Source organism: Pseudoliparis swirei, chromosome 13, assembly GCF_029220125.1.
Source record: "Pseudoliparis swirei isolate HS2019 ecotype Mariana Trench chromosome 13, NWPU_hadal_v1, whole genome shotgun sequence".
Classification (NCBI taxonomy): Eukaryota; Metazoa; Chordata; class Actinopteri; order Perciformes; family Liparidae; genus Pseudoliparis; species Pseudoliparis swirei.
In genome coordinates, this window is record NC_079400.1 from 11,158,431 (window position 1) to 11,185,365 (window position 26,935).

Sequence of the window (26,935 nt, forward strand, 5' to 3'; positions counted from 1 at the left end):
ATTAAAAAAAAACTTCCCCCTATCATACTATGACTTGTAATCACATACAACTTTTTTTTGTTGACATACACTAGGATTCTCTTCTTGATGTAACAACACAATAAAACAAATTTAAAAAAACTTTTCATGACATTGTTTAAAAGTTTATTATTATTTTGTATGCATTGGAATCCGAGGTGAGAGATATAAAAATACACTCATTCATCCTGGATAAGGAGGGTTTTTTTTATGTATACTGTTGCTGCTTTTCACAGGATAAAAAGAACCGAGATTCAATTTGGACAACAACTTCACAGTCAATATTATTACACCAACAATGTGATCATCTCAATCTTACACACATATATAGTTGATTAAAAAACAAACAAAAAGCTCTAACTTTCACATATTCGAGTACTGTTTTTTATTTTTTTAAACAAACACACACTGTCACACACACTCTCTGGTGGTGTTGGTTTGGAGGTATACCTTTATAAGTAAAACAATGATTTACAGCCAGACATCATTTCTGCCGGCCGGCTTTATGTTCCGTGATTTAGTTTTTGGGTTCTCTTGGTTCTGAGTCCGAGCTGCTTCTCCGCCTCCTCGGTTAGTATATGCTTCTGGATCTGAACGACGACACGGAAAAAATGTTTCGTGAATTCAGTACCGAAACATTTTCACTGGACGCAACATTAACATTAATTAGGAATTATTTTTCCAATAGAATTTTAGAAATATGCAGTAATGTGAAAATATATTATGTCATAAAAATCACTGTGTTCGCAACGGATGAAAAACTAGTCTGTACGTCATAAAAGTCAGATTTAAAATGAGACACTGTACTATGTCATGAAAATACAATAAAAAAATGTTGTAGCATAGTTTTCATATTGATAATTAAAGCCCGACACCCCTCAAGCAGAAGTGTTTGGTCACCAGTGTATCACCAGTGTAGAGTCGGTTGGTCAACCAGGCTCTTGACGGCGACTCCAGTATTAACCACTGTGGTTACCCGCATGGTGACCCCAGTAATGACCCCTTTGGTGACCCCAGTAATGACCTCCATGGTGACCCTGGTAATGACCACTGTGGTGCTGTGGTGACCCGCATGGTGACCCTGGTAATGATCCCCGTGGTGACGCCTATGGTGACCCCAGTAATGACTCCTATGGTGCTGTGGTGACCCCAGTAATGACCTCTGTGGTGACCCCTACTGAGTGGATAATTAATAAAGTAAAAAGAACCGAATGGAGTCTCAGGTCAACGCACTGGCCGCCTGCTGCCCTCCCGGCTTCCAATAGCTCCTCCCCTTCCTGTTTGGGGGTGGCCGGATCAAACGCTTTAAAGTATCTCGAACACGCGAAGGGGATCTGCTGTTCGGACTAATTGGTCTCCGACCCCCTGGGGCAGGGGTCGGGAACCTATGGCTCGCAAGCCATATATGGCTCTTCCGGTGACGGCATATGGCTCCCAGACAATTTCGAGTTGAAAAAAATAAATCTCCGCCCGCCCCCCTGTAATTTTCTCTATCGCGCTAATTTAAGGTCCCTTTTCTTAAAGACGACTTTGTTCATTTATTAAACAGCCGTGTGTTATTGATCGTCTCTACACAACAGCGCGGAGCAAAAAAAGTCACAAGTTCCTCTGGTTGATGTCATTCACACCAGTAGGCGAGCGGTTACCTTTCCACTGGCAGTCAACGGGTAACTGGTCACAAACAGGAAGTAGCGAGGGATCTTAAAGTGCGCGATCTGAAAAGCAGCAGATGTTTGTCAGGAAGACAAAGTATAAAATACATTTATATATATATATATATATATTTTTGTAAATTCGGGCCGTACTTTATTTTTGCAGAAAGCTTTCATCTCCTCTACGGTGCATTTCTCGCCGTCTTTCAGCCGGATGCAGGCACACACCTCTTCGCCCAATCGGTCGTCCTGGACGCCGACCACCTGATGCACAGAAACATCTCAAGATAAACTTCTCTCAAGTATAATCTGTCTGGCACTGAAATTACATAAACTCCTCGCATGAGCAAAAGATGCGAATGATGCAGTCGTTCAAGTCTGTTTTCAGTTTGTGTGACCAGAAAATTAAAATGTAAGCTGCCTATTGCATTAAAATATATATAAATATATATCATTTGCCCATGTTAAAATCAGATTCAAGGCGGGCGGTTTAAATAAATCAGGAGAAGAATGTAAGAATAACCAACTCATATTGCAAAGTCAAGCATAGGTTAGGGCACTTATAAGCTTGATAGCTTCAGCCTTGACCCTTTCGGTCGGCCACTTTCTTCTTTTGTTGAAATTTTTGATTTTTTGTATAGTATTGCTGATCGAAATAAACTAAACTAAACTAAAGCTTAAAACACTTAACAATAAAAAAATAAATATATGAATATAAAAATATATATACATATTTAAAAATGTCCATATATGTATATATATATATACATAGAAGAAAAAAGTATCTATATATTAAAATGTATATACTGTATATATATTAAAATGTATATACAGGATTGTCTCAGAAAATTAGAATATTGTGATAAAGTTCTTTATTTTCTGTAATGCAATTAAAAAAACAAAAATGTCATGCATTCTGGATTCATTACAAATCAACTGAAATATTGCAAGCCTTTTATTCTTTTAATATTGCTGATTATGGCTTACAGCTTAAGAAAACTCTAAAATCCTATCTCATAAAATTTTAATATTTCCTCAGACCAAGTAAAAAAAAAAGATTTATAACAGCTGAGTGTTTGTCAAGGCTCAGGAAACCCTTGCAGGTGTTTCGAGTTAATTAGACAATTCAAGTGATTTGTTTAATACCCTACTAGTATACTTTTTCATGATATTCTAATATTTAGAGATAGGATATCTAATTTTCTGAGACAGTCCTGTATATATATATATATAAACATACACACACACATGTATATATATATACACACACATACACATGTATATATGTAAAAATATACATTTCTTAAAATATGTATACATTAAAAGAATAAATAAATAAATATATACAGTATATATATATATATATAAACATATTAAAGAAATTATATAAATAAATAAAGTCCTCCTCCTCAGCTCACCTGCACCTCCTTGACCTTGACGTGCGTTTGCAGGAACTGTTCGATCTCCGCCGGGTAAATGTTCTCTCCCCCCCTGATGATCATGTCCTTAATGCGACCAACAATCCGGCAGTAGCTGAACGTGTCCATGGTGGCGAGGTCTCTGCAGGAAAACCCAAAACACATCATTATATTTAGTTCAAGGTATTTTAAAAATACTTTGCACATATTTATATGCTTTTCGGGCTTGTGTAGTTTAAAAACAAGAGGCCGCTCACCCGGTTTTGTACCAGCCGGTCTTGGTGATGGCCTCTCGTGTTTTGGCCTCGTCGCCCCAGTAACCCAACATCACGCAGTAGCCGCGGATCTGGAGCTCCCCCGTCGTCCCCAATGGAACCACCTGACCCGTGTTATTGTCCACGATTTTAGCCTGTGGAGCGGACAATTATATATTCATCTATTTATTACAGCTGCGGCGTGTAAATCAATGATACTTGATAATTAAACTGAATTACTTGTGAAATGTCTCTTTTTACACTTTAACAGGGTTTTCGTTTCTGATGAAACTGTTGCATTAAACTCTGATTATTGTGTTTGATTCACACTCCACTTTATTATTAGGTGCACCTTCCTAATTTTCACCAGGAATATCCCGAATTGTTCAGGGCATGGATTCAACATAGAGGTCCATGTTGAGTTTTTAAACGTGATGAGATCAGTTTCTAAAATACTTAAAACGATAATTTAGAAAACATTTTTTCCAACTTTCTGCTACAAGATCAGCGGGTGAGATACTTTCATTAACAAGCAGGTGGTGGTGGAAGAAGTACTCTGAACTTTTAGAGAGTTATATTATTATTATCATCATCATTCTTCCATAGCTTATTATTATTATGGTTAATATTATATACTGTATATCAGAGTTTACATTTACAAAAATAATCATTACATCTGCTAAAGTTTATTTTTATGTTCATTCTATATCTTTTTATGAAAAGTGCTATGAAACTTATTAGCATGTATAATAGAATATTATTGAGGATTTATTTAAACTTGTAAATAATCTTCTAATGTTACAGCTGGTGGAGGTGGCGCAATATTTTGACTACACTAAACTTTTGTAAAGTTTTAATCGACAGCATCACATATATATATATATATATAACTGATAATAAAGTTGTGTTTGTAAAGAGTACAATGTTTACCCGTGAGGGGGGGGGGGGGTTCCTCTGTTGATGGCGATATTATATATTAATGTATAATTTGATGCAGGTTGAAGTACCTCTGTGTGTTCCATGATGTAGCCGACGGTCTCGGACTTCCTCTCCATGTTGTCGGTGGGCGCCGGGCAGAAGGTCACAGGGCTGTTCTCCGTGGTGCCGTACACAATCTGTCAATCCCACAAACAGGAAGTGGTGGTGAGCAGCAGCTCTCCAATAAAAAACACACCATCCATCAAACAGCTCATTTGTAATAGACAAAATTAACAAAATTTGGCAGAAATAGCTCAGATTTATTTTGGATCCGTTGTTTTTTCTATAAAATGCCAAACTGGAAGTTTTTCTCACCAACCAGTCAAGTTGCAGTTTACATCCATGTCAGTCCAAACATTTTATCCAAGAAGTCAGAATTAGCATTTAAATTTGTGACCTATGACCACGAAATTATAATCACATCATGGTGGAGGAGTGGCTGGTGGAAATATTTCACATATTTTTGATTTGGTGGACTTTCTATTGTCCTCCACATCATTTCAGAAGGAAATAAATATATGATATAAATAAATATATAATATAAATAAGTAAAGTATATATATATGATATAAATAAATATATATATATTAGGGCTGTCAATCGATTAAAAAAAATTAACTAATTAATCGCACATTTTGAAATTGCGATTAATTAATCGCGATTAAAAGTTTGTTCCTTCTTTTTAAAGACAAAACTTCACACAGAGCTGTGTTTTCAAAGAGGCTCCTACATATACAGTGCCAGCGAGGTATTTAATATCGTGGATGATAAATTGTTTCTTCAGTGAAACATCAGATTAGTAAAAAAAAAGAAGTATATTGAGACCCCATTGGTCCTGTCATCTTTAACATTGAACAGCAGCAGAACCAGTGGCCTTGGTAACTGACTGACATTCACATATGTCACGTTAACCCTCTGGAGGCTGGGGGCATTTTATACATTTTACAAAATAAATTAAATTCACCGTTTAAAGTCTTTTGCATGTGACACACCCCCACGTGTTATACATCAAACATTCCAGAACAATCTCAGCTCTGAAATGAGGCTCATTGTCCTCGCGCCGTGTTCTCTGGTTCTCTGACTGACAGGCTGCTAAATGAGCCTCACCTGTGAGGTGGGAGGTCCTTTGTGATTTACTGAGTGTTCATTGGTTGTTTTTTTCCCGAAATGTTGACAGACAAACGGATTGACAAATCACGTTGAAGGTTTCGTGTGTCGAGTTCTTTCCGCGCCGCGTCACCCGACACGTCGCCACTTCGTTCCTCTGTGTGTCAGAGGGGGAGACGGGAGGAAGGAGGAGCAGGAGGAAACCCGACTGATTCATCCACGAGTTAAACTGATTTCTGCTCCTTATTTTCGCGGAGAAATAATTGTTTTAAAAACGGAAACAGTGTCAAACCGTACTGCCGCGGTTTTTTAAAAAAAATTAAAAAAAAATTGCGTTCAAATATTTTAGTGCGTTAACGCGGCCAAATTAATCGCATAGATTAACGCGTTAACGCTGACAGCCCTAATATATATACACTCACACACACAGTGGGTACAGAAATTATTCAGACCCTTTTAAAATGTTCACTCTTTGTTTCATTGCACCCATTTGCTAAAATCAAAAAAGTTCATTTTATTTCTCATTAATGTTCACTCATCACCCCATCTTGACAGAAATGTAGACATTTTTGCAAATGTATTAAAAAAGAAAAACTGAAGTATCACATGGTCATACGTATTCATAACCTTTTTTGATTTTAGCAAATGGCTGCAATGAAACAAAGATTGAAACATTTTAAGGGGTCTGAATACTTTCCGTACCCACTGTATATATATATATATCTTTATTTTTATTTTTATAGTGTTACATTGCTCACAGATGCAGATTCCATCAGAGGGCCTGATGGACAAACGGGCCGCTTTAGAGGGCGAGCACTTTACCTGGGAAATTATTGAGAGAGACGATATTCCCGATAAAATGTGAGACTTGTTAAGTAAACTCTAGATTCCAGTCAACCTGGGTGGGTCCATCCATCTTCTCGCCGCCGCCGCCTGAAGCCAAACGGAGCCGAGCCAGTCACAGCCCTCCCTTTCTTATTAAAAGCAGGTGTAACGAACACCAACAGCTTTGTCCTGGTTGTGGCTCAAGTTCATCTTTTTTTCCACATTTTTATTTCCATCCCTCTTGCAGTTGAAACCAGAGAGCCACGAAGGAGCGTTACATAACACCACCGCTTTGTTTCAAGAGAAAGAATGCACGCAGGAATGCGACGCGGTATCGGAACCTTTTTTTCTTCTTCTTCTTTTTGTGCAATTGTTATGACCCGAAACAGCGTCTCACGTCTTCGGCGGCCATCTGGAGACCATTAGAGGTCAGAGGCTCGTTTTCCTGCCGCCGCAGACTGAACAACAATAGAGAGCGTCTGGGATTGAACCCGACCGGCCACGTTTAAAAATGTCTCTTTTTATAAAGACGTTCACCTGAAGACTAAAACCAGTAGACGGCACGTGTCTTATCCGGTCGGCGCACGTGCATCAGCCGCGTCGTCCTCCTGCTCATTCAGGGTTAAACTGAGAGACTTGACTTCCTCTTGCAAACCTCTCACCCCGACGAGCCCTGCTGGTTTTTCCTCTCCCCCCCCCCCCTTAAGTGAATGTTATAAATAGTGCCGTTTGTTCTGCAGAGCGGCCGTCCTCCTCTCAAAGTGCGTCGCCCACCTTTCTCTCACCTTGTCACTCCGTCTGCCTCTCTCTCTCTCAACACAAACACACTTCAGTTTCCTCTTCAGAGATTTTCCCTCTCGAAGCGTCCAACAGGATTTTTCCCACTTCTCCAAAAAAAAAAAAATCCTAAATAGAAAAAGGCCAGAAGGCACTGCGAGTCCGTCGGCATGCGGTGTGTGAGCTGGTTGCTGCTGGGGACCTGCCTCTTGGTCCTGGGCTCCGCGGTGCGGGGCGCCCCGGGCCAGTGCCCCGGCAGGTGCCACTGCCACGGCGACCTACAGCACGTCATCTGTGACGGCGTCGGGCTGAAGAAGATCCCCCGGGTGTCGGAGGTCACCCGCCTGCTCAACCTGCAGAGGAACAACCTGGGCGCCATTCCCACGGGGGCGTTCGTCGAAAGCAAGGGGCTCATCTCGCTGCACATGCAGCACTGTCAGCTCCGAGAGATCGGATCCCAGGCCTTCAAGGGGCTGAAGAAGCTCATCTACCTCTACCTGTCCCACAACGACATCACCAGCATCAAGCCCGGCGCCTTCGACGACCTGACCGAGCTCACCTACCTCTACCTGGACGGGAACCAGATCGGCGAGCTCGCCAGGGGCATCTTCTCGCCCATGATCAACCTCTTCATCCTGCAGCTCAACGACAACAAGCTCCGGGAGCTGCGATCGGGGACCTTCGCGGGCGCCAAGGCTCTGCGCTGGCTGCACATGAGCGGCAACGAGCTGACGACGCTGCAGCCGGGCTCCCTGGACGACGTGGAGAACCTCGCCGTACTCCACCTGGATCGGAACAGGATGTCCAGCTACCCCATCGCGGCCATGAGCAAACTGCGGGTGGTGGAGGAGCTCGCGCTGGGGAAGAACCCCATGAGGACCATCCCCGACGTCGCCTTCCAGAGCTTCGGGCGCTACATGGAGAAGCTACAGCTGGACGGCATGGGTCTGGAGAAGGTCAGTCTGCGGGTCCGCTGGCGTTTGAAAGACGTAGCATTCAGAATATCTGATGCAGAACCAAGAGATCCATTTCTTCAACTCCATAACTGAGATCAGGTGCTGCTCATCACGTGGCAAAAATACTCTTCATGAATGAAACTACTTTTTCCCCAAAGAGAAGGAAAAGGATGGAGAGGTAAAAGTAAACTGCTAATTATTTTAATCCTCAGCATTCAGTAAAATAACTGGTATGCTGGTCTTAATATTTGTTTAGGTCGGACTATATTTCATCAGCATGTTCGTCTGGTGTTGATTTGATGTGAACATAAAATAGTCTTCATGCCCCACAAAGCTTCACCATCACATGCAAAGTTACTTTTGAGAAAACTAAATTTCTAAAGTCCGTTTACTAAAAAGTAATTTAACAGAACTAACTCTATAAAAAAGGGAAAGCAAGAGTAAACTTAGTTCAATATAAGAAAAGGGCTTCTGGTACAGTAGATAGCCTTAAACACAAAACATTATTTTGATAACTGAATAATGCTTTTAATTACTTGAAGCAGAAATGGCAAAATAAAATGTACTTTTAAATGTGAGGATTTTTGAAAGAATTGAGCGCGAAGAAATTGAGCTATATTATATTTTTTTTTTTACAATTTTCAAACATTTTATAGACAAAACGTATCGATAATTAATTGAGAAAATAAAAGTGTAAATAGAAACAAAATTGCCTTAATGTAAGTTATCAACTGGGGGAAGTAGATGTAAACCTCGTCTTAATCTTCGTCATTACAATGAACCAGATGTTAACATATATTACATATCTTAGTAAAACATCCATCTGTTCCCAGCGAGGGTATACATGCATACAATAGAAGCTCTATGCCACTCCTCAGACATTCTTCAGTGCACATTTGCTTCATGCTTGAGGTTAATCCAATATTTGAGTGTACCTTTGCCACAGCATGGTGTTACCCCAGAGGGGAAAACTGTGAAACAACAACCGTCTCACGCTGGATCCGAGTGAGAGCCGAGGAGCATGAATGCAGCAACGGGGAGAGATTAATAAAAAATATATATATTTTTAGGAGTGTTTTTGTTTGCTGGACCGCAGTAAAGCGTGGCTCGGGGTCTAATAATTCACACAAGTGTTATTTTGAGAAAAGGGGAGTTATTTTCTCTACTTGAGGGACTTGTAAACAAGGTCAGGCGGGGTGAGGAGACAGGTAAACAGAGGCAGGGTGTATGAAGAGGAGTATTTTTTAGCTTGAATGGATAATTGGGCCCTTTGCGAACCTCCTGGCCAAGAGACGAGAGAGAGAGAGAAAGAAAAACACCTCGGCCACGCTGGAAGTCATCCATCGCTTCAAAATACCAGAACCCTGGGCTACTTGTAACTGTCTCTTTCCCTCTCTACAAAACTTGACACAAAGCAGTCCGGTGCTCCTCGCACCTCTCTGAAGCTTTTAGCGCCCTCGCAGATGCATATGAAGTAGACGCGTGAGAGAAGAAAGTGACAGTCGGTGTTTACATAAGTGCGGCTGCTGAAGGAGAGATGAGAGGAGGCCCTTCATGCCAGAGGAACAGCGGCGAGATTCCTCGCGTTCTGCATCCGCCTGACGGGACAGGGCGGGCGTCTGGTCGGTCGGTGGGTCAGAACGCAGAGATGTGAGCCCTTGGCTTTTTTTGTGGCAGATTTGCATCGAACTATTGGAAACCCAGGGCCACGCGTTGACGTGGCATCAGGCGGGAAACTAAAACCTGAATTGTTCCCAGTAGCCGGCAGCTCACTGCCATTGTGTGTGAATGAAAATAGTAGAAACTAGAATGGGCACTCGGTAGAGCGCATACCTTCGCATATCACAAGATTGGGCATTGAATTATGAACATAAAAATTGATCCCAAAATCGAATCAAATGGTCCCCGGATAATAACCAATCATCCCACCAAATTTCATGCGATTCAAAGAAGATGTTGACCTTTTCATGACCTTGACCCGATCAATTCCAAAATCTCATCAAATGGTCCCCGGATAATAACCAATCATCCCACCAAATTACATGCGATTCGGTTTAATACTTTTTGACTTATGTGAATCACACGCACGCATACAAATACACTGCGATCAAAACATTACTTTCCGCATTTTCAATGCGAAGGTAACTATAGTTAGGTGAAACCCACAACCTGCTAACCCCCGCCCCCACCACCATTTTTAGACGCCAGAGGTTCTGCAGCCAAATCGATGCATTAAATACATGATTTATGTCTTTACAGGGTTTGTATAAAGGCAGTGCTTCGTGGTCCATGAATATGAGATACGAGTTAACAGATGATTACAATCCCTCCTCGCCATTACGCCCGCTCAGCAAGCGGCTCAGTGTCAGTGATGTAGGTGTGCACATAGATATTTGAGCAGTTAGCCAAACACACTGAGCAAAACGGGGAATAAAAAGGTGTTTTTTGAGAAAGTGCGAGACCCTGAGCACGCCTCCTCAACTCACCACCTGAACATATGAAACGGTCTGATGCGGTGGACAGACACGGAGGTGCACATTCACGTACACAACTGAATGCACGATCCTCCTCTGTCGCCCTGTAGCTGTCCGACGGTGCGTTCGCCGGTGTGACGGCGGTCAAGTCCCTTAACCTGGACAACAACAAGCTGAGGTCTCTCCCCAAAAGCTTCAACTTCGGCACCGTCACCAACCTCACCCTCTCCAACAACCCCTGGAGCTGCTCGTGCCAGCTAGCTCCACTGCGCAGGTAAGGAGGAGATCACCTGAAGGAGGCCATTTTACAGCCGCCAAGTAGCTCCCCATAATCCCCCCCCCCCCCCCCCCCATCTCTAGATGGATGGACTCCAGTCGCATTCGTCCCGACGCTGTGTGCGCATCTCCGCCTCAGCAGAAAGGAAAGCAAGTGAGAGACAGCTCCGCCTTCGTTGGCTGCAGAGTCAAGACCAAGAGAGCCAAAAAGAAAACCCGCCATTGAAGGTAACCGCCGCCGAGCACGAGGCCCTCGGGCGCCAATATCTTTAGAGCAAAAAGAGTATTTCAGATGCTCGTTTGCTTCTTTTTTTCTCCGTTGAGAAAACACTCATGTTTAGGTTTAAAATGTCAAGCGAGGAGGAGATTGGCTTAAAGACAGAAAGCTTTGTTCACACGGTAGCAAAGCAGCGCTAAAGCTCGAATTAAAACTTTACATCTTGTTTATTTAACCCAAACAAACCACATTGGACTGTGGATTGTTTCTTTGATGCAAGCGGTGATTTAGTAGAGTTTACAGATCATTTGTGAGTTTCGGTGGTGTTGATTGATTTGCGCCAGGGCCAGGCTAGCCGTTAACCAGAGCCAGGCTAACCGTTAACCTGAGCCAGGGCCAGGCTAACCGTTAACCTGAGCCAGGGCCAGGCTAGCCGTTAACCAGAGCCAGGCTAACCGTTAATCTGAGCCAAGATAGCCATTAACCAGAGCCAGGCTAACCGTTAACCAGAGCCAGGCTGGCCGTTAACCAGAGCCAGACGAGTTGTTTCTACCTGTTTCCATGCTTTATGCTAAGCTAATCTATCATATGTAATACTCACGAATCAGCAACATGTGAGAGAAAACACTTAACGCAAAGAATCCGAATGTGGAACTTGAGTCACTCGACCGTCATATAAAACGTGAGTTTCTGATGAAGGAAGCTGGATGAGCCGTTTCCTTGCTCACTGTTCTGAGTCCCTCTGGCGGAGGTTTGGTGTGAAGGTTTTCACACCAGCTGTAGTTGAGACTTTGGATTCAGACGCTACCACACAAGGATTAAGTTGGTCTTGAATTACATTTATTTTCCCTCTCCCTCTAAACCACAGAACATTCTGTCCTCCTGTCTGACTCTGTCTGAACTTTTCCATGTTGGCCCTGAGGTCCAGTACACAGAGTCCAGGTCATGGAAGTCTCTGTTTTATTTGGCTGCTGATTTTGTGTCTTTTCCTACAGGAGACGCCGAGGGCAGGAGCCTGTCCAAGTGACCGGCTGCACAACGCCGACTCATTCTACTTCAACACCGTCCATCTATCCATCTGCCAAATGATGTCACCACTTTAAAAACACATTTGCATCTCTGTCTCCCAAAACACAGAGAGCTTCATGCAGCCGAGATTGAACTTTTCTTTGATTGTAATCCGTTTAAATCAAAAGATATTCAGGTAACCACCAAAATACAGGATGCATTCGACTAAATTAGGGCACGCGTGGTCTTTTCGGTGCATTCAGGGTCTTCGGGAAAACAAACAGATGTCGGAATGTTATGGGGATGATGTTCAATAAAGTTTCAACGTTTTGATTAGCATGAAGGTAATAACTCGAAACCAGGCGAGCTTAAAGAAAATGTTCGACCCTCTCACCGTCGTACAGAGTTAGATGAAGAGGTTAGCTTAGCTTAGCATAATGGCTAGAAACGGAGGGAAACAGCTAGCCTTGCTCTGTGCCATCGGCACATTAAAAGCTCACTAATTAACATGTAAAATCTTGTATGTTAACACTCAGAGAATAATGAGTACAGCTTTAATATGCTGGACATGAAGCCTCCTTTATTTTGGTTTTTACCTGAACAATGGAAAAATAAAGAGGCAGAGAAATGCAAATGGCATTATTAAAACATCCTCCAACTTGCATCGACACTCGTTTATCCTCTCTTCTACTTTGTGTTTTCTACTTCATCCATTGAAGAAGACCCGTTTCTCCGAGAAGTATTAAAGACAATAAGACTGGAGATGTGGGCAGGCTTAATAGGCAAATACAATTTACATTTATCTTTCTTTTAGTGCCATTTTCTCTGCATGAAGGAATTTTTTTGCATCTCTGAAAGAAGAAGTTAATCTTTTACTAGATTAATACGTTGTGTTATTACGTGTTTACTTTAACGCAAAATCTTTGTAACATACTAAACATTTTTAAAATTGTAAAGAAAGAGTGAAATGTCTTGCACATCAGCTGAAAGAGCGTACAGCCCGTTATTCAAATCTATTGTATATTCAATATATTTACATTTCCTTCACTTTTAGACGGTTGCAACAGCCAATAAACCTTTGACAAAATAAAAGACTTTCTTTTTTATCCCACATATATACTTTCTTTGCTTTGCTTCACGACTGACTGCATATTCATGCTGTTGAATCTAACGGACGTTTCTCTGAGGATGCGTCTCCCCCTGGTGTTTGGAAGCGGAAGTGCATCATATTAAAAAGTAAATTCATGATCCCAGTTTTTTGGCGTGCTTACATAATCTATAATAACACTAACATTCTGTATCTGTTAACGGACTTACAGTTATTTCCTTGACGCCCATCTCAGAAATGATCTTCTTCACGATTTCTGGAGGACACGGGGAGCCACCGATGATGCCTGCAGCGACACAAACAAATAGATGTGTGTAACCGGAAAAAGTTATTACGAAAGCAAAGTAACGGGACAAAAAAAAGGCTTTATACCTCTTTTTTTGTTGGATTGCTATTCCGCTTTTATAAATGCGTTTCTCACCTCCCTTGACTGACGACAAGTCATATTTAACAAAGTCCGGCTGGTTGATCAAATCGATAAACATGGTGGGGGTGCCGTAGATGAAGGTGCACCTGTGAAGGGGGAAACCGACAAAACAGAATGCATAGTGTTCACTTGCACAAACAAAAAAAAGAGAAACTTAGTCCAGAATTTGCCCTTTTTTTCCATGGGAATGTCTATTTTTCATTTCAAACTCAAAAAAACATTATTCGAGACGATAAAAGGTAAACGGGTAAACAAAATTGAGGACGGCTTTGCAAACTGGTGAATCCACATTTCTGGACGTGGTGCACATTTACTGCAGTTCAGGAGACACTCAACATAATGTTTCTTTAAAAAAAAACTAACAAAAATGTAACTTTATTTTGAAAAAGTGCATTAATGTGAAACGTTAAAAAGTCTGTTTGTTGTGGTGGGAAACTTTTTTTTCTCTGTCGCTGTGATATTGTGTGATTAAGGTGAAAGGTAAAGTTTGACATTCAGGGATGTCATTCTATTTGTAGAGAGTTCTATCAGAAGAATCAATATGTACACATATGAAGCTACAGCGGGTTAGTTCAAACATCTCTAAAGCAAACATTTAGCTCAGATGTAATTATTCAATGGCTCCAGAATGAATGAGGCTTAAAACATTTAGTACATTTAATCATACGTCTTCAACACGATATTGAAACTGCCGTCGGCCGTGCAGGTGATCGTATATACGGCCTCTCCGAAACTAAATGTCTGACGTTACCTTTCGCTCTCCATAGCCACCAAGTTGGCCTTTCCGTCGTACCCGGCAGAGGGAAAGACCACGGTCACGCCGTGCACGGCCATGCACAGCGACCCCCCCACGGAGGCGAAGCAGTGGAACAGCGGCAAAGGGACACAGATGCGATTGAAGGGCTGTGGGACAAAATATTTGATATGACATCGTTAACCGTTTCAGTGCCACGGTACCCCACAGCACAGATCCAGGTCCACATATAAATGGTTACAATGATCTTTACAGACTCACGTTCCAGGTGTATCCCATTCTCTTCCCCACAAAGTAGGAGTTGTTTACGATGTTGTGATGAGACAAGGTGGCACCCTTGGGCACCCCAGTTGTTCCCTGGTAACGCATGATTAAGAAAGAAAGATACAGATGGATTAATATAGAGTGTAAAGGTGACTGTTAAGGAGCTAGCCTACGACTTGGGCTACTGAGGTGGTATTTTTCTCAAGATTCATCCGACTGACGCGCTCTTGTTCCGCCTCCACCGTCGCGCTCTTTTTGACACATTTGATGTTGTATAAATATATTAGGTTCATTCGCTTTAGTATGCCAAGATATCGGTGGAAGCAGTTAACACTCGTAACCCCAGAGCGGTCATCACCGTTTGCCCTTTCCAGGGTCCTAATAAACACGGCGACTAAAACTACAATAGGCTTTTCAAATGCAAAATTATTTTATTGTGAGGAAGAAATGAGGGTTATGGTTTGTCTTTCTTTCTCTTTTCGTGTTGAGGTTTAAAACATTCCAAGTTCAGTCAAATTAAGTTTGAGAGCTTTGCAGTGGTGGAAAGCAACCGTACTGTGCTACAGTACAATGAGGTACTTGAGTATTTCCATTTCCTGCTACTTTATACTTCTACTCCACTATTATTTTACAAGACTGGCAAAAAAGATACTAAGTTAAAGATGTGTTTGGTGCATTTCTCTCTCTCGCAACCCCACATACAAAATATCCCTCCAAAAAAAAAAAGGTCAGCGGGAATTTCTGCACCAATTACCGAAGTGAACTGGATGTTTATGGGGTCGTCCGAGAAGAGCTTCTTCTGCAGGTCCTGGAGCTGCTGCACGAAGCTGCTGCTGCCGGCCTGCATCACGTCCTCAAAGTGGAACGTTCCTGGTTGTCGACTGTCCAATATGATCACGGAGCGGAGGTCGGGGAGTCTAAGGGGGAACACCAGAGACAGGAATGTTTGAAACTAAAGAGCTTCCAGTTACATTTTAATAGTCAGCAGCTTTGACTCTGTCACTCATCTAGAGTTACGTGTTAATGTTTAATCCGTCCTACTTAAGTTGTTAATCTTACTGTAAATGTAGAATCAGAGGAAAGGGAAAGGTGTGCCGACATTACGTGACCCGAGTCAATCTCACAAACGGTGACAGTAAGGAAGGAGAAATACTTTGTAGTTTTTTGGATATTTGTAATTTACTGTACTATTCATATTTCTGTTGACTCTTACTTGGCTACATTTTGCAAAGAAAACCGATATATTTCCCCTGAAACCTTTGTTCCAAAATGTAATCTATCGTTAGAAAATGAATCATGAGACAACGTCAGGGACTGCGGTGGAACGCAGACTCCAAGCAGGTTTGGTGAGCCAGTGGTACCAGCTTGAAGTTAAATCATTGGGTAATCACCGTATTGCGCAATTGCAAACAAGAGCTTTCAAAGCCACGTTGATGCCCAGGATGCTAACTTAGCTAGCGGGTGACCACATGAGTAGATGACTGATTTCATGATGGAAGCAGAAATCGCAGCACCTGCTACTCACATTTGTCAGTTTCCAGTAATGACTGGGTTGTTACTTTCTGCTTTAGTATTGATCATGTTTCATATTCGAGTCATGTTGTGGATGATCACATCGTTATGATGGAGGCAGTCGCCCAACTGCAGATTCAGCTTGAGCAAAACCTTTCCCTGTTGTGTTCAAATCCGGCCCAGAGGAGTTTAACCCTTGTGTTGCCTTCGGGTCAATATGACCCGATTCAATGTTTAACCCTCCTGTTACCTTTATATTTACTAACATATTTTACCCTTCAGGTCAATATGACCCCAGCTATTAAAATCTCCAGAAAATTATTAGAATTAATATTGTTTTCCAAGTTTAAGTGTGAGGTACTTTATGTTTGTTTGTTGACTCCCAAAAGAACACCGACATTAAACATTGAATCGGGTCAAATTGACCCGAAGGCGACAGGAGGGTTAAATATTGAATCAGGTCAAAATGACCCGAAGGCAACACAAGGGTTAAAGGCAGGTTCTCCAGACACTGACCTGATGCATCAAGTTGACGATGAACACAATATTATGCTTTTGGCCTCTACATCCTCGAGTCAGAATGAGCAAACTTATTAACGCTACCACTCCTTCATCGTGTCATATTGGTTTTCAGAGATTTATGATGATAAGTTCATAGTAGACGCAAAAGTATATTTATGTACAATATACTATGTTGAACATTGTTCAGTGCAGACATCGAGCTCTTGCTGGGGAAGGAAGTTTGTAGCGGCGCCTTTGTAGTGCCGCGTTTTTAGCGCCACGTTTTTAGCGCCACCTTTGTGTTTGTGGCGTCGCGTTTGTTAGTGTTTCACGTGGAATATGTGTCTGATGGTTGCTGGAGGATGACCACGCAGTTTTTTCATCTTTGTTGAAGTTATTCTGCTGATTGTTTGTGAGCATTTGTCCCAGTTCATGCTGGGCAGCAGCTCCACAAGTCAAGCAGTGACCAGCACCAAGCAGCTGTACCTGGCACTCCTGATGTCCCCCGGGGTGGACGACTCGATACCCGGACATAACTCTCTCAGCATGTCACTGTAGTTCTGAGTCTTGAACTGCGTCGGGCACACGACGGCTTTACACCCAGACTGTGAAGAGAGGAGCAGAGGACCCACCTCAAGGGGATGCAACGTCTCAGTGTGTCTCAAAAGACAGGCAAGGAAATGTCACCCACCGCCCGCAAAACGTACTCCGCCTCCTGCACCTGGTACGCTGGGTTCACAGTCACCTGTTGAGGGGTAAACAGCATAAACATCTCATTAAGGAAAAGACAATATGGTTATAAACTATATTTAGGATTTATTATATTAATAATAGATACATGTTGCTTTGTGTCAACATCTTATTGTGTTGGTCTTCAGATTCAGTAACTTGCTAAAGGGAACATGTCAACCAGTACGGCGCTGAGGCTCATTGATGTGGTTTCAAAATTGTGCTCTATGGCAAACAGGAAAAAGAGATATCATCTTTTACGACAGCATAGATGAGGAGTACTGCTACAGTTTCTCTCATAAAGTGTTTGTCGTCTTGCTAATGCACTTTACTCACCAATATAATACCAGCTCTGGCTGTTGCATACTGGATTAGGATCCATTCATAAATGTTGGGTGCCCACATCCCAAGACGGTCTCCTTTCTGCAGCCCAATTGCCAGCAGCCCTGCTGCAACCTGATCCACCTACGGAGACATTTCAGAGACATGAACAGGTTAAACACGTTTGTAGAGAAGACGGTTATATAATTCACAATGTGTTTAAGCAAATCAAATGTTAACAGTGCTGGGCTTGAGTGGAAGGCACCAGGAGAACCACAACCAGGACTCAGAGGGGCATGCCGTCAGACCCTGCTGAAGTAAAAATATAGGTTTTATAAAAGAGACCCTTATGCTCAGAAACAATACCGCATTAGTCCACAGGGGGCGCCGGAATAAAGGCAAAATGAAAGTTACTCGTGGTAGCTTTAATATTAGGCGACTAGATTACGATAAATATTCAAAACAGATATATTGATTGATAGATGTTGTAATGTTTAGTCTCTTATTTGAAAAAAAAACACTTTTTCTTCAGGAATTTTTTTTTTTTAAGTGAAATTTAATACCCGAGTCCGCTTACGCTGTCACCTGAAACCGCTTGTTAAGAGAACAATCCAACTCCCCCAGTTAGTTTAGTGAGTTCAGAGATGTTTCTGAACAAACAAATCTTTTTACGGTCCTTACATAGACTCTGTTCACATGTTTGCTGCACTAATATCACCTACAGCATGGCCTATCTTTGCTCAAATCAGTTGTGATGTTCTGCAATATGAAAGAAAATAGTCTTTCACACCACTAAAACCATAAGTCTGTACTTGTTCGAACCCTATGGACTTTAAATCTTCAGTAGATGCAAAGTAACTTGTTGGATTTAGCATATCAATAAAAGCAGAGCTGAGCTCAGTGGATGATAATCTTGTCATTTATGTTTTATATGACAGCTGATATCTAAACATTGCTTGCTGGCATACTGTGTGGAGGTTAATGACACCAATCTGAGAGATCGCTTTGACTTTGTGAACTTTTTACTGGGTGAAGGTTTACAGACGGAACAAGACTGAGGAGACATTTCCCACTGCAGATATATCTACACAGCATTGCTGTTTTATGAAGAAAAAAAGCCTCCTGAAATTTACAGTGTCCCTTTATCATTGATAATATATTACATTTACCATCTATATTTATTATTACCACTTAATACAGTCAGCAATAAAATATATACTCTGTATGAGAACAATAAATGATGTCCAAGGACTCAATCTGTGCTTTTGTAATTAATGAAATTGTTTTAAATAGTTTGTCTAATTACAAAACAAAAAGTTGTAAAATCGGCCTATATGTCAGTTAGTTATGGGGTGTTTCCACTGGGGACCGAGTGTATGCTCTTTGTCTCCGAAACACACTTTTACAATTTCGGTTTGAGTCGTTAATTTATTTAAACAGCGTCCTCTGACAGTGAACAAGGCAAAACTCAGATGTTGTCGATTTAAAAAGAAAAAAATTTAAATACCCAATTAGGTTCCGTTTATTTAAACAACCTCAACGAGCAGCAGCAAGGTATTGTTGTTATTAATTCTTTTATTTGCACCAAGGGCTACATTCAGTTACATTATGTAACTATTTGATAGATGGAACTTAGTGGGTTATGGGTAAAAATATTTGACTCGTGTTTGATTTATATTATAACATTATAAAAGATCATTTCATTTAATGAAAGCATACCATCAAGTAAAGATGTGAAGGAATGTCTTGACAGCTCGATGAAACTGTTTTTATTCATGTAGGCATGGAAAGGCTTTGCTTCCAGCTTTCATAGACAGGGAGGAACAGGTTAGTACAATGAGGTTGGAGAGTACACAATTGTTAAGCCCCGCAGTCAGAAACTACAGAATAAAAAATTGACTTTAGGTTTTGGACAGAAATGTATAGGTTTCCTTGTAGGCTTTTCAACTTTTCAATCTTAACATTGCCAGACCTACAATCATCAACTGGAGCTGGAGGAAGCCACACTGACTGGACACATACAACAGACTTTGAGGAAAAGACTCACATCCTGCTGAAGCTGTGCAAAGGTCTTGCGGACTCCGTCTTGTACAAAGATCACAGCCTCTCGGTCCGGCCAGCGCTCAACAGTCTTTAGCAGGGTCTCTCCGACTGTAGTGTGGCGCAGAGATATGTTAGACGTGCCGTGGGCGTAGCTGGTCGTGAGAGACGGGATGATGGGTGGAGAGTCCACATGAATGCCACTGGAGGAAAACAAGAGTGAGATGTTTTCAGACACTATTCATATAAACATTCTGAATATCTGTAAAGAGGCTATAATGAAAAACCTACAGTTTACTGTAGTGTGTGGAGTACCTCAAGGCTCTGTCCTGGGTCCCCTTCTGTTTACCGTCTACATGCGTCAACTTGGCCAAATATAAACACAATCATGACATTTCTCGTCACTGCTATGCTGATGTCACACAACTTTATACATCAGACAAATCAAAAGTAAAAAAACGTAAGTTGACACCAGGATGAAAAGCAGTGTTAAGTCACTCAACAAAAACAAGATTTTCATGACTAATTAAATCCCATTTTAAAGAACGTACATACATCTGGTTATTGGACTGTAAAAGACAATATCTAAATATGTCACCTTGGGCAATTCCCATTATGTTGTGACACTTCATAGACTAAAGACTAATCTGATAATCAAACAAGTGTTGTCATCAGATTAATAATAAATTACAAGAATGATTAGTTTCAGCTCTCGTTGAACGTCTCAAACTTTCCTCTAAATGTAGAATATTCTGAAATAGTCTTGTTCAGGTCATTGAAGTCATATAGATAGATATTGATGATTGATTCAATAAACTAATGTTCCATGATGCAGACATTAAGGTGTTATCATTTATTCCAATCTTACCCTTTGTACTCATGGTTGAATGCACTTAATTTAAGTCGCTTTGGATATAAGCGTAAGCTAAATGATATGTAATGTAATATAATACCCTACCTACAGTTTCATGTTATTTCAGTAGTAGGACTGTTTTGTATCAACTATATATTGTAGTTTCACACCGTGTTGAAACTCTTGCACTCGTGCCTGATTTTATGTGGTTGTCCATTCATGGTTGAAGTTAAATGTAGTCAGTTGAAGATAAATAATCCTCAGTGCATGCCATTTCAAGTAAGAAAACAGTGTTTTCACGGACAGGTACCAGAATGACCAGAATGCATAGCGACCTGGCGCCCACATGGTCCTCGCCGGTAATTTTCTCGGTCCTCACTGATGCATTTATTTTAAATAATCCAAGAAAAACTACAAAAATATCAGTCAGCCAAAACATTGACAAACATTTTTGAGTAAATGTACTTCCCACCACACGTTTAAGTCACATGACTGCTGGCTACGAGGAAGTATTCAGATATTTACTTAAAGGGTACCTGTAGTGCAAAACAACAACGTGCTACATCCATTCGGCGCATCAAATAAATCATATTTACCCCGCCGCTATTGTCAACAAGTCACGCATAGCCCGAGGATTTACATTTCTTTGTCAACATTCCGAGTCCGTGAACGCTTCAGGGCGCAGCCATTTTCCTAGTTATTTACTCATGTCAAAGCTAACTATGACGTTGAGTCGTTGAAAGGAATTCAGCCAATCCGGAGCCACTTTGTGACAAAACAGCGGATAGCCTATAACAAACAAACTGAGCTATAAAGGTGTACCAAATATAATGTCTTTCCCTCTATCGTGAAACATTCGTAGCGAAGAATTACACAATCTATATGGTCAAAATCAATGGAGATACTGCGAATGCCACGATACACGGGCAGCGGACGCGGCCTTATTCGATATACCGCGGCCTCCATGGTGCGCGGCCTACTGAGACCGCTATATAAAGTATGGGCTTCTTAGTCTATGCTAAAGGATCATCATAATCATGGGCGATAGTATGCAGGCAAATGTTAGGCCTCTCGCTTATGGGAGAATAAAGGTGAATATATTCAGAATATTAGTAATAATCACACCAACTCTGGTGATCGCAAATTAGCCTACATGAAACAACTGGCAAACTTACCGATTTGACAGTTCTCCCTCGGGTGCAGGCCCCCGAACATGTCGGCCGATCATTGCATCAATGAAAGACATCTCCAGCGCTGGCTTATGCGCGATGTAGCTATCAAGCTCACGCTTTTGTGTGAAGCAGATGAGGTCTAATGACACTATATCATCGGACATAAGTTTGTGCTCTTTACAACAAATGCACTCTATGTCTGTTTTTTGTGGCACACATTTCCCACAACTGCACCAAACGTCCGACGACTTGCGTGCACGGTCCGCACGGTGAAGCATCTGGACCGGCGGTCCTTCGGCATCAACTTCATCATAATCATCGCTATCATCGCTGTCACAATTCACTAAATGGGGATAGTCTGCTTTTAAAGGTTCAAACAAGTATCCAGTTGCTGAATCAGACAATCTTTCATCGTCCATATTATCAATCTCTCAGCATTTGTTTGCGAGCGCTCGACGTTGTTTATATTGGTGTATTGGTATCTGAACACATCCGCTGTGGTTGGCTGTCGATCTATCAACGATTTGACGTCACACCACCCGCGACATATTCAAGCTCCAGTGCAATGTCGCATGTCGGAGTTGAGGACTTTGAACAGCCTAAACTACATATTGTTATTGAATACTGGACCGTCAGTGCATGAATAACCTTTAGAAACACATTATCTTTTGATCTGGCTACATATTCGCTTTCACTACAGGTACCCTTTAAGTGAAAGTACCAAAGCACCACTGTAAAAAAAAAACATTGCACGACAAGTTAAAAGGCCTACACTGAACATTAAAGTATGCAAACTCACAGGGGGGACAAAACTGAAACTGACATGATGCTGTGACATTTAAAACAAGTAAAATGCTCAGAATAATAAAATGGCTGCATTAGATGGAGTTTTATCAAAGTTTTTTCCACTTTATACATCAAGGTAAATGCCACAAAACAGCAGGGAAAAGGACTCTTTTCCTTTTCCTTCCCCCTGGTCAGGACATCCAGGTGAAGTCATCGATGTTTTCTGTGTTTCAGGTCACATCGGCCTCAATGGATTTTTTTGGATACGCTTGTGAGCCTTATGGCAAGTGCAGACTAGATGTTTACTGCACATGTGTCGAGTACCCGGATGGTATGACAAATGTGTCCTTCTTTAACGCTACTAGGGCTGCAACAACGAATTGATGAAAATCTATTATTAAAATAGTTGCCAACGAATTTCATTATCGATTCGTTGTGTCACGCGATTATTACGGCCCTCAATAAGTCGCGGAGTATGCTCTGTCTATACATGAAAATGTGAGAAGATGTAGTATTTAAACTAACAATGAGAATTCCAAAGCATACCGTATATATACTGTGTAAATTAATATTTGAATACAACACATTTGCATTACTTTTCAAAAAAATTTGGGATCTTATTTTTTCCAATTGCTTTTCCAGGCCTGGAAATAGCCATTTAAAAATGCCATGACTTTCCAGGTTTTCCATGACCGTACGAACCCTGTTTTGAATAAAGGGTTGAAAATTACAGTTTTCTGTTTCTTTATCCGATTCATCGAAAAAATAATCAACAGATTAATCGATTATCAAAATAATTGTTAGTTGCAGCCCTAAACGCTACCGTATCAATTTTGCCTAAAGATTATATGTTGACTTGGCAGAAGAATCAGTTAAATGTTCTTCATGTGCTAAAAGTGCTTAATGCAGAAATCTAATATTTTTTAATTATTATTTCACCAAATTACTTTTTGTCATTTCTGCACCAAAAAATAAATAAAGTTGCCCATTCTGCAATCAATTAATTCCCTATTCGTTCAGGCTCTACCTGTACAAACTCTTTGGTAATTTAATTTAAAACATCACATGTTACAAAATTATTATATAAAAGCTTTCAGATAAATTAAATTAAATAAAATAGTGAACATTACTTAATTTATTGTGGATAGCATCAAGAGAAGACATCCATCTGAAGTTCTGCACAATCCCCAGGGCATTAAAACATGTCTGAACTATATATGAAGCTGCGGTCACATGCAAAGCGTTGCACATTTTTTCCCGCGAATTTTCGCTGAACGCCCGACGCCGAGTTGCGAAAGCCAATCAGCGTAGAGATCACTGACGTCATGCCGTTGTTGAATCTAACTGGCTGTCATTCAGACGTAGTCGATGAAGTACGCCGAGCTGTGTGAGCCTACTGGTGATGTTATGAACCCAAACAAGAGGGCGGTAGATGTTCAGACGTTGGTGGGATATCCACAACAAGTACAAAGCAGAAATAGGGGTTATTTATTCTGCGGTGGACGACGAAAATTCCACAGAGTAAGCCACGGAGATAAAACACGCCCCCTCTAAGCCGCGAATGAAACCCTATAGGTCCACATGGTACCAAATGGACCTCACAACGCCATATAGGAGTCCTTTTAGTCTCCTCCCATTCCTTCTACCTCTCGAAGCATTCTTCCTTTTAATATCTGTTAAATATAATGCATAGTAGAGATATATGGGGTTGTTGTGTAGAAGAAGAAAGCACATCTTTAAACTAGGGCTGTGAAACGATTAAAAATGTTAATCGGGTTAATCACAGGTTTTTGTGGATTAATCATGATTAATCACATATTACCGATATTCTTGGTATATTTTGTGAGAACATAGAGATTTATGACAAAAGACGGATATATACATTTATACATTCTTCTATACAATGGTGCTGCAACTCAGCAGTTATTTAGCAGTTTTCTTCCATATGGAACATTAATACATCTTCATCCTAAACAGAATGTTTAACCCTCCTGTTACCTTTCAGGTCAATTTGACCCCATTCAATGTTTAATGTCGGTGTTCTTTGGGGTCAATTTGACCCCAGGCTGTTTTTCACTGTCAAACATATAAGAAATATCAACTTTTTTATTTATTTAAAGGGCTATTTAGGTCGTCAACAAACAAACATAAAGTACCTCACACTTAAACTTGGGAAGCAATATTAATTCTAATAATTTTCTGGAGGTTTTAATTGCTGGGGTCAAATTGACCCGAGGGTAAAATATGTTAGTAAATGTAAAGGTAACAGGAGGGTTAAACAGAACATGTTTCTCTTGTTTGTCAACCATTAACTCCACCATGATGCAATCTAAAGGCCTCTAGTCTTCCTCTAGCAGCTGCTGAGGCAAACTGACTGTGTGGGTTTTCTTCATGAACTGGGCCGTGATGAAAGGGACGGCGGGGACACCGCTGCAAAGCTGAAACCTCACCGGCCCGGACACAGGGACAGATTGACAAGTGACTTTTTTTTGCTCGGTCCCGATGCGCGCGCACGGAGCTCTGTGGCGCGCGAGACGGAGATCGATAAGTGTTAACGCAACGCGTAGAGACAGAGATGACATGCTGCTGTGGAGATACGATCAACAACAGACGTTTAGTTTAATAAAAGAACAAAGACGTGCTATAGAGAACATGTCAGGGGGCGGGCCAATCTCTTTAATGTCATGCGATCTACCAACACTACGCCGCGATCGACTGGCAGGTCGCGATCGACGTGTTGAGACCCCTGATCTACAGGAAGTAAAAGTCGTAACAAGGTTTCCGTAGGTGAACCTGCGGAAGGATCATTACCGATGAACAGCACGACCGTCTGCATGAGAGCGGACAGAGTTCAGATTGAAGTGGTGTATTAGAAGCTCATTTTGCAAGTGACTTTTTTTCCATCCCGACGACCAACAACAGACGGATTGGAAGCTCATTCTGCGCATGCGTTAAAAAAAAAAACTAGTTAAACCTGTAATTGAATTAACGCGTTATTTTTCACAGCACTACTTTAAACATGTGATCTTATCCAAGCAGACGCTGTTAGACTATCACCCACCGACAGACCAGTGACGTGCGGTGAGGTTCATGGTTGGTGAGGCACTGACTCCTTTAGTGTCAGATTTACAAATATATAAACCCAAAAGGGTAGCTTATTCAATTGGCTACTGGTTATTTCATGTCTCATCAGCATTCTCACACAACACACACGCGCACACGGTACATATTACAGATACGTAAAGGTAAGAACAAGTTTGAAGCAAACCTTTTAGCTCCGGCGTTGGTCTACCAGTGTTAATCACGTCCACTTTTGACTGAAAGTCCAGTTTTGATACATTTTTAAGCTTAGATATATAATCCTCTTCCATGTTGGCAGTCTGGCGTAGCAAAATACAAAAACAAACGGACTTGACTCGCCTGGCGCCTCTGCATTGAAGAAGCAGCAACAAGTACCCGTTGGCTCACGAGCGCCCCCTGCAGGGCGGCAGAGTATTATCTGCCTCACCCTGCGCCTTTTCACTGCGGTTTTATTTCCCATCGGCAAAACTAAATATGTCAGTTACAAACATTAAACTGTAATGGTTAAAGACCTTAGCCAGACTGTGGAAAATCAGGGCAAATAAACATATCTGCAAACATTATATTGGCGACATGCAGAGATACGGCAACCCGCACGGGCCAATTGCATGCATCAACCCAGTTTGTGATGGATTGCGCAATCAGACTTGAGGCTCGAGTCGCTGCCTCAACTCTCGTTTCATCCTGTATTTGAACAGGAAATAGGCAAATTCAGAGATTTTGACTACAAAATATTCGAAATTAGTCATACATAAAGATCGGTGGACAAATATTAATATACATTTGATGTTATCATTATTTATTTATTTATTTAACTTTTTTTACTCATGATGACAGGTGAGGCTCTGCCTCACCAGCCTCCCCTGACCGCACCTCCCTGCGACAGACAGAGTGTATATGATTTAAAATGAGTTGCCTCTGCAGACGTGGACTTCGCGTAATTCTTATTGCTCACATATTTAACAATAAATGTGTTTCTGTGCCTCACCGACTCGCTGCAGAGGGTCCTGCATGCGGGGTCCACCGTCTCTGCAGAACTTTTAAAGATCCGAAGAAGACGCCGCTGCGCCGGAGAGACTGCGAGCTCAACATAATCTTTTGGATAATTTTTTTGGGGTCTTATAAAAGCGTCAGATCCTCCAGATAAACTCAGAGAACTCTGCTGGACAAATGCGCCGTTTTTATAACAGCTCCATGATCCGCCTCCGCCTCCGCCCCCCGTGCCGAATTACTTGAATGTTGTTCTCCGCCTGCAGCTCATTCGGAGGCGCAGACTTCAAAATAAGAGCACGTGATTATTATTATTTCACACTCGTTCAACAAGCCAATATGAATGTAATGAAATCGAAAAACTCCAAAGTGAGTCATGAACAGCAGCAGTTAGATACACACTCTTAATAATATTTAATAATAATAGCATATTGTGG

The 26,935-nt window shown here is 41.4% G+C and overlaps 2 protein-coding genes across 2 annotated transcripts; one reads left to right on the top strand and one right to left on the bottom strand.

The window, feature by feature from the left end:
• Positions 1–130: 130 nt before the first annotated feature.
• On the bottom strand, positions 131–26,668 carry acsf2 (acyl-CoA synthetase family member 2). The gene is made up of 16 exons (XM_056429243.1): positions 26,497–26,668; positions 19,624–19,819; positions 17,592–17,720; positions 17,218–17,271; positions 17,013–17,131; positions 15,268–15,430; positions 14,511–14,606; positions 14,247–14,398; positions 13,490–13,581; positions 13,278–13,354; positions 4,350–4,457; positions 3,346–3,497; positions 3,089–3,230; positions 1,824–1,934; positions 1,665–1,733; positions 131–608 (listed from the first exon to the last, which is right to left on the bottom strand). Exons 1-16 carry the CDS (start codon positions 26,598–26,600, stop codon positions 522–524), a joined length of 1,851 nt encoding a protein of 616 aa, XP_056285218.1. The 5' UTR covers positions 26,601–26,668; the 3' UTR covers positions 131–521.
• Positions 6,974–13,208, top strand: chad (chondroadherin). The gene is made up of 4 exons (XM_056429246.1): positions 6,974–7,985; positions 10,570–10,733; positions 10,820–10,963; positions 11,948–13,208. Exons 1-3 carry the CDS (start codon positions 7,200–7,202, stop codon positions 10,959–10,961), a joined length of 1,092 nt encoding a protein of 363 aa, XP_056285221.1. The 5' UTR covers positions 6,974–7,199; the 3' UTR covers positions 10,962–10,963; positions 11,948–13,208.
• Positions 26,669–26,935: the final 267 nt, after the last annotated feature.

Coding starts and splice junctions, on each gene's coding strand:
- chad (XM_056429246.1), top strand. CDS start 7,200: ATGCGGTGTGTGAGCTGGTTGCTGCTGGGGACCTGCCTCTTGGTCCTG. Junction 7,986..10,569: donor ACGGCATGGGTCTGGAGAAG/GTCAGTCTGCGG, acceptor GTCGCCCTGTAG/CTGTCCGACGGTGCGTTCGC. Junction 10,734..10,819: donor CAGCTAGCTCCACTGCGCAG/GTAAGGAGGAGA, acceptor CCCCATCTCTAG/ATGGATGGACTCCAGTCGCA.
- acsf2 (XM_056429243.1), bottom strand. CDS start 26,600: ATGTTGAGCTCGCAGTCTCTCCGGCGCAGCGGCGTCTTCTTCGGATCT. Junction 4,458..13,277: donor TGGGCGTCAAGGAAATAACT/GTAAGTCCGTTA, acceptor TGGGATTGACAG/ATTGTGTACGGCACCACGGA. Junction 3,231..3,345: donor ACCGGCTGGTACAAAACCGG/GTGAGCGGCCTC, acceptor GTTTTCCTGCAG/AGACCTCGCCACCATGGACA.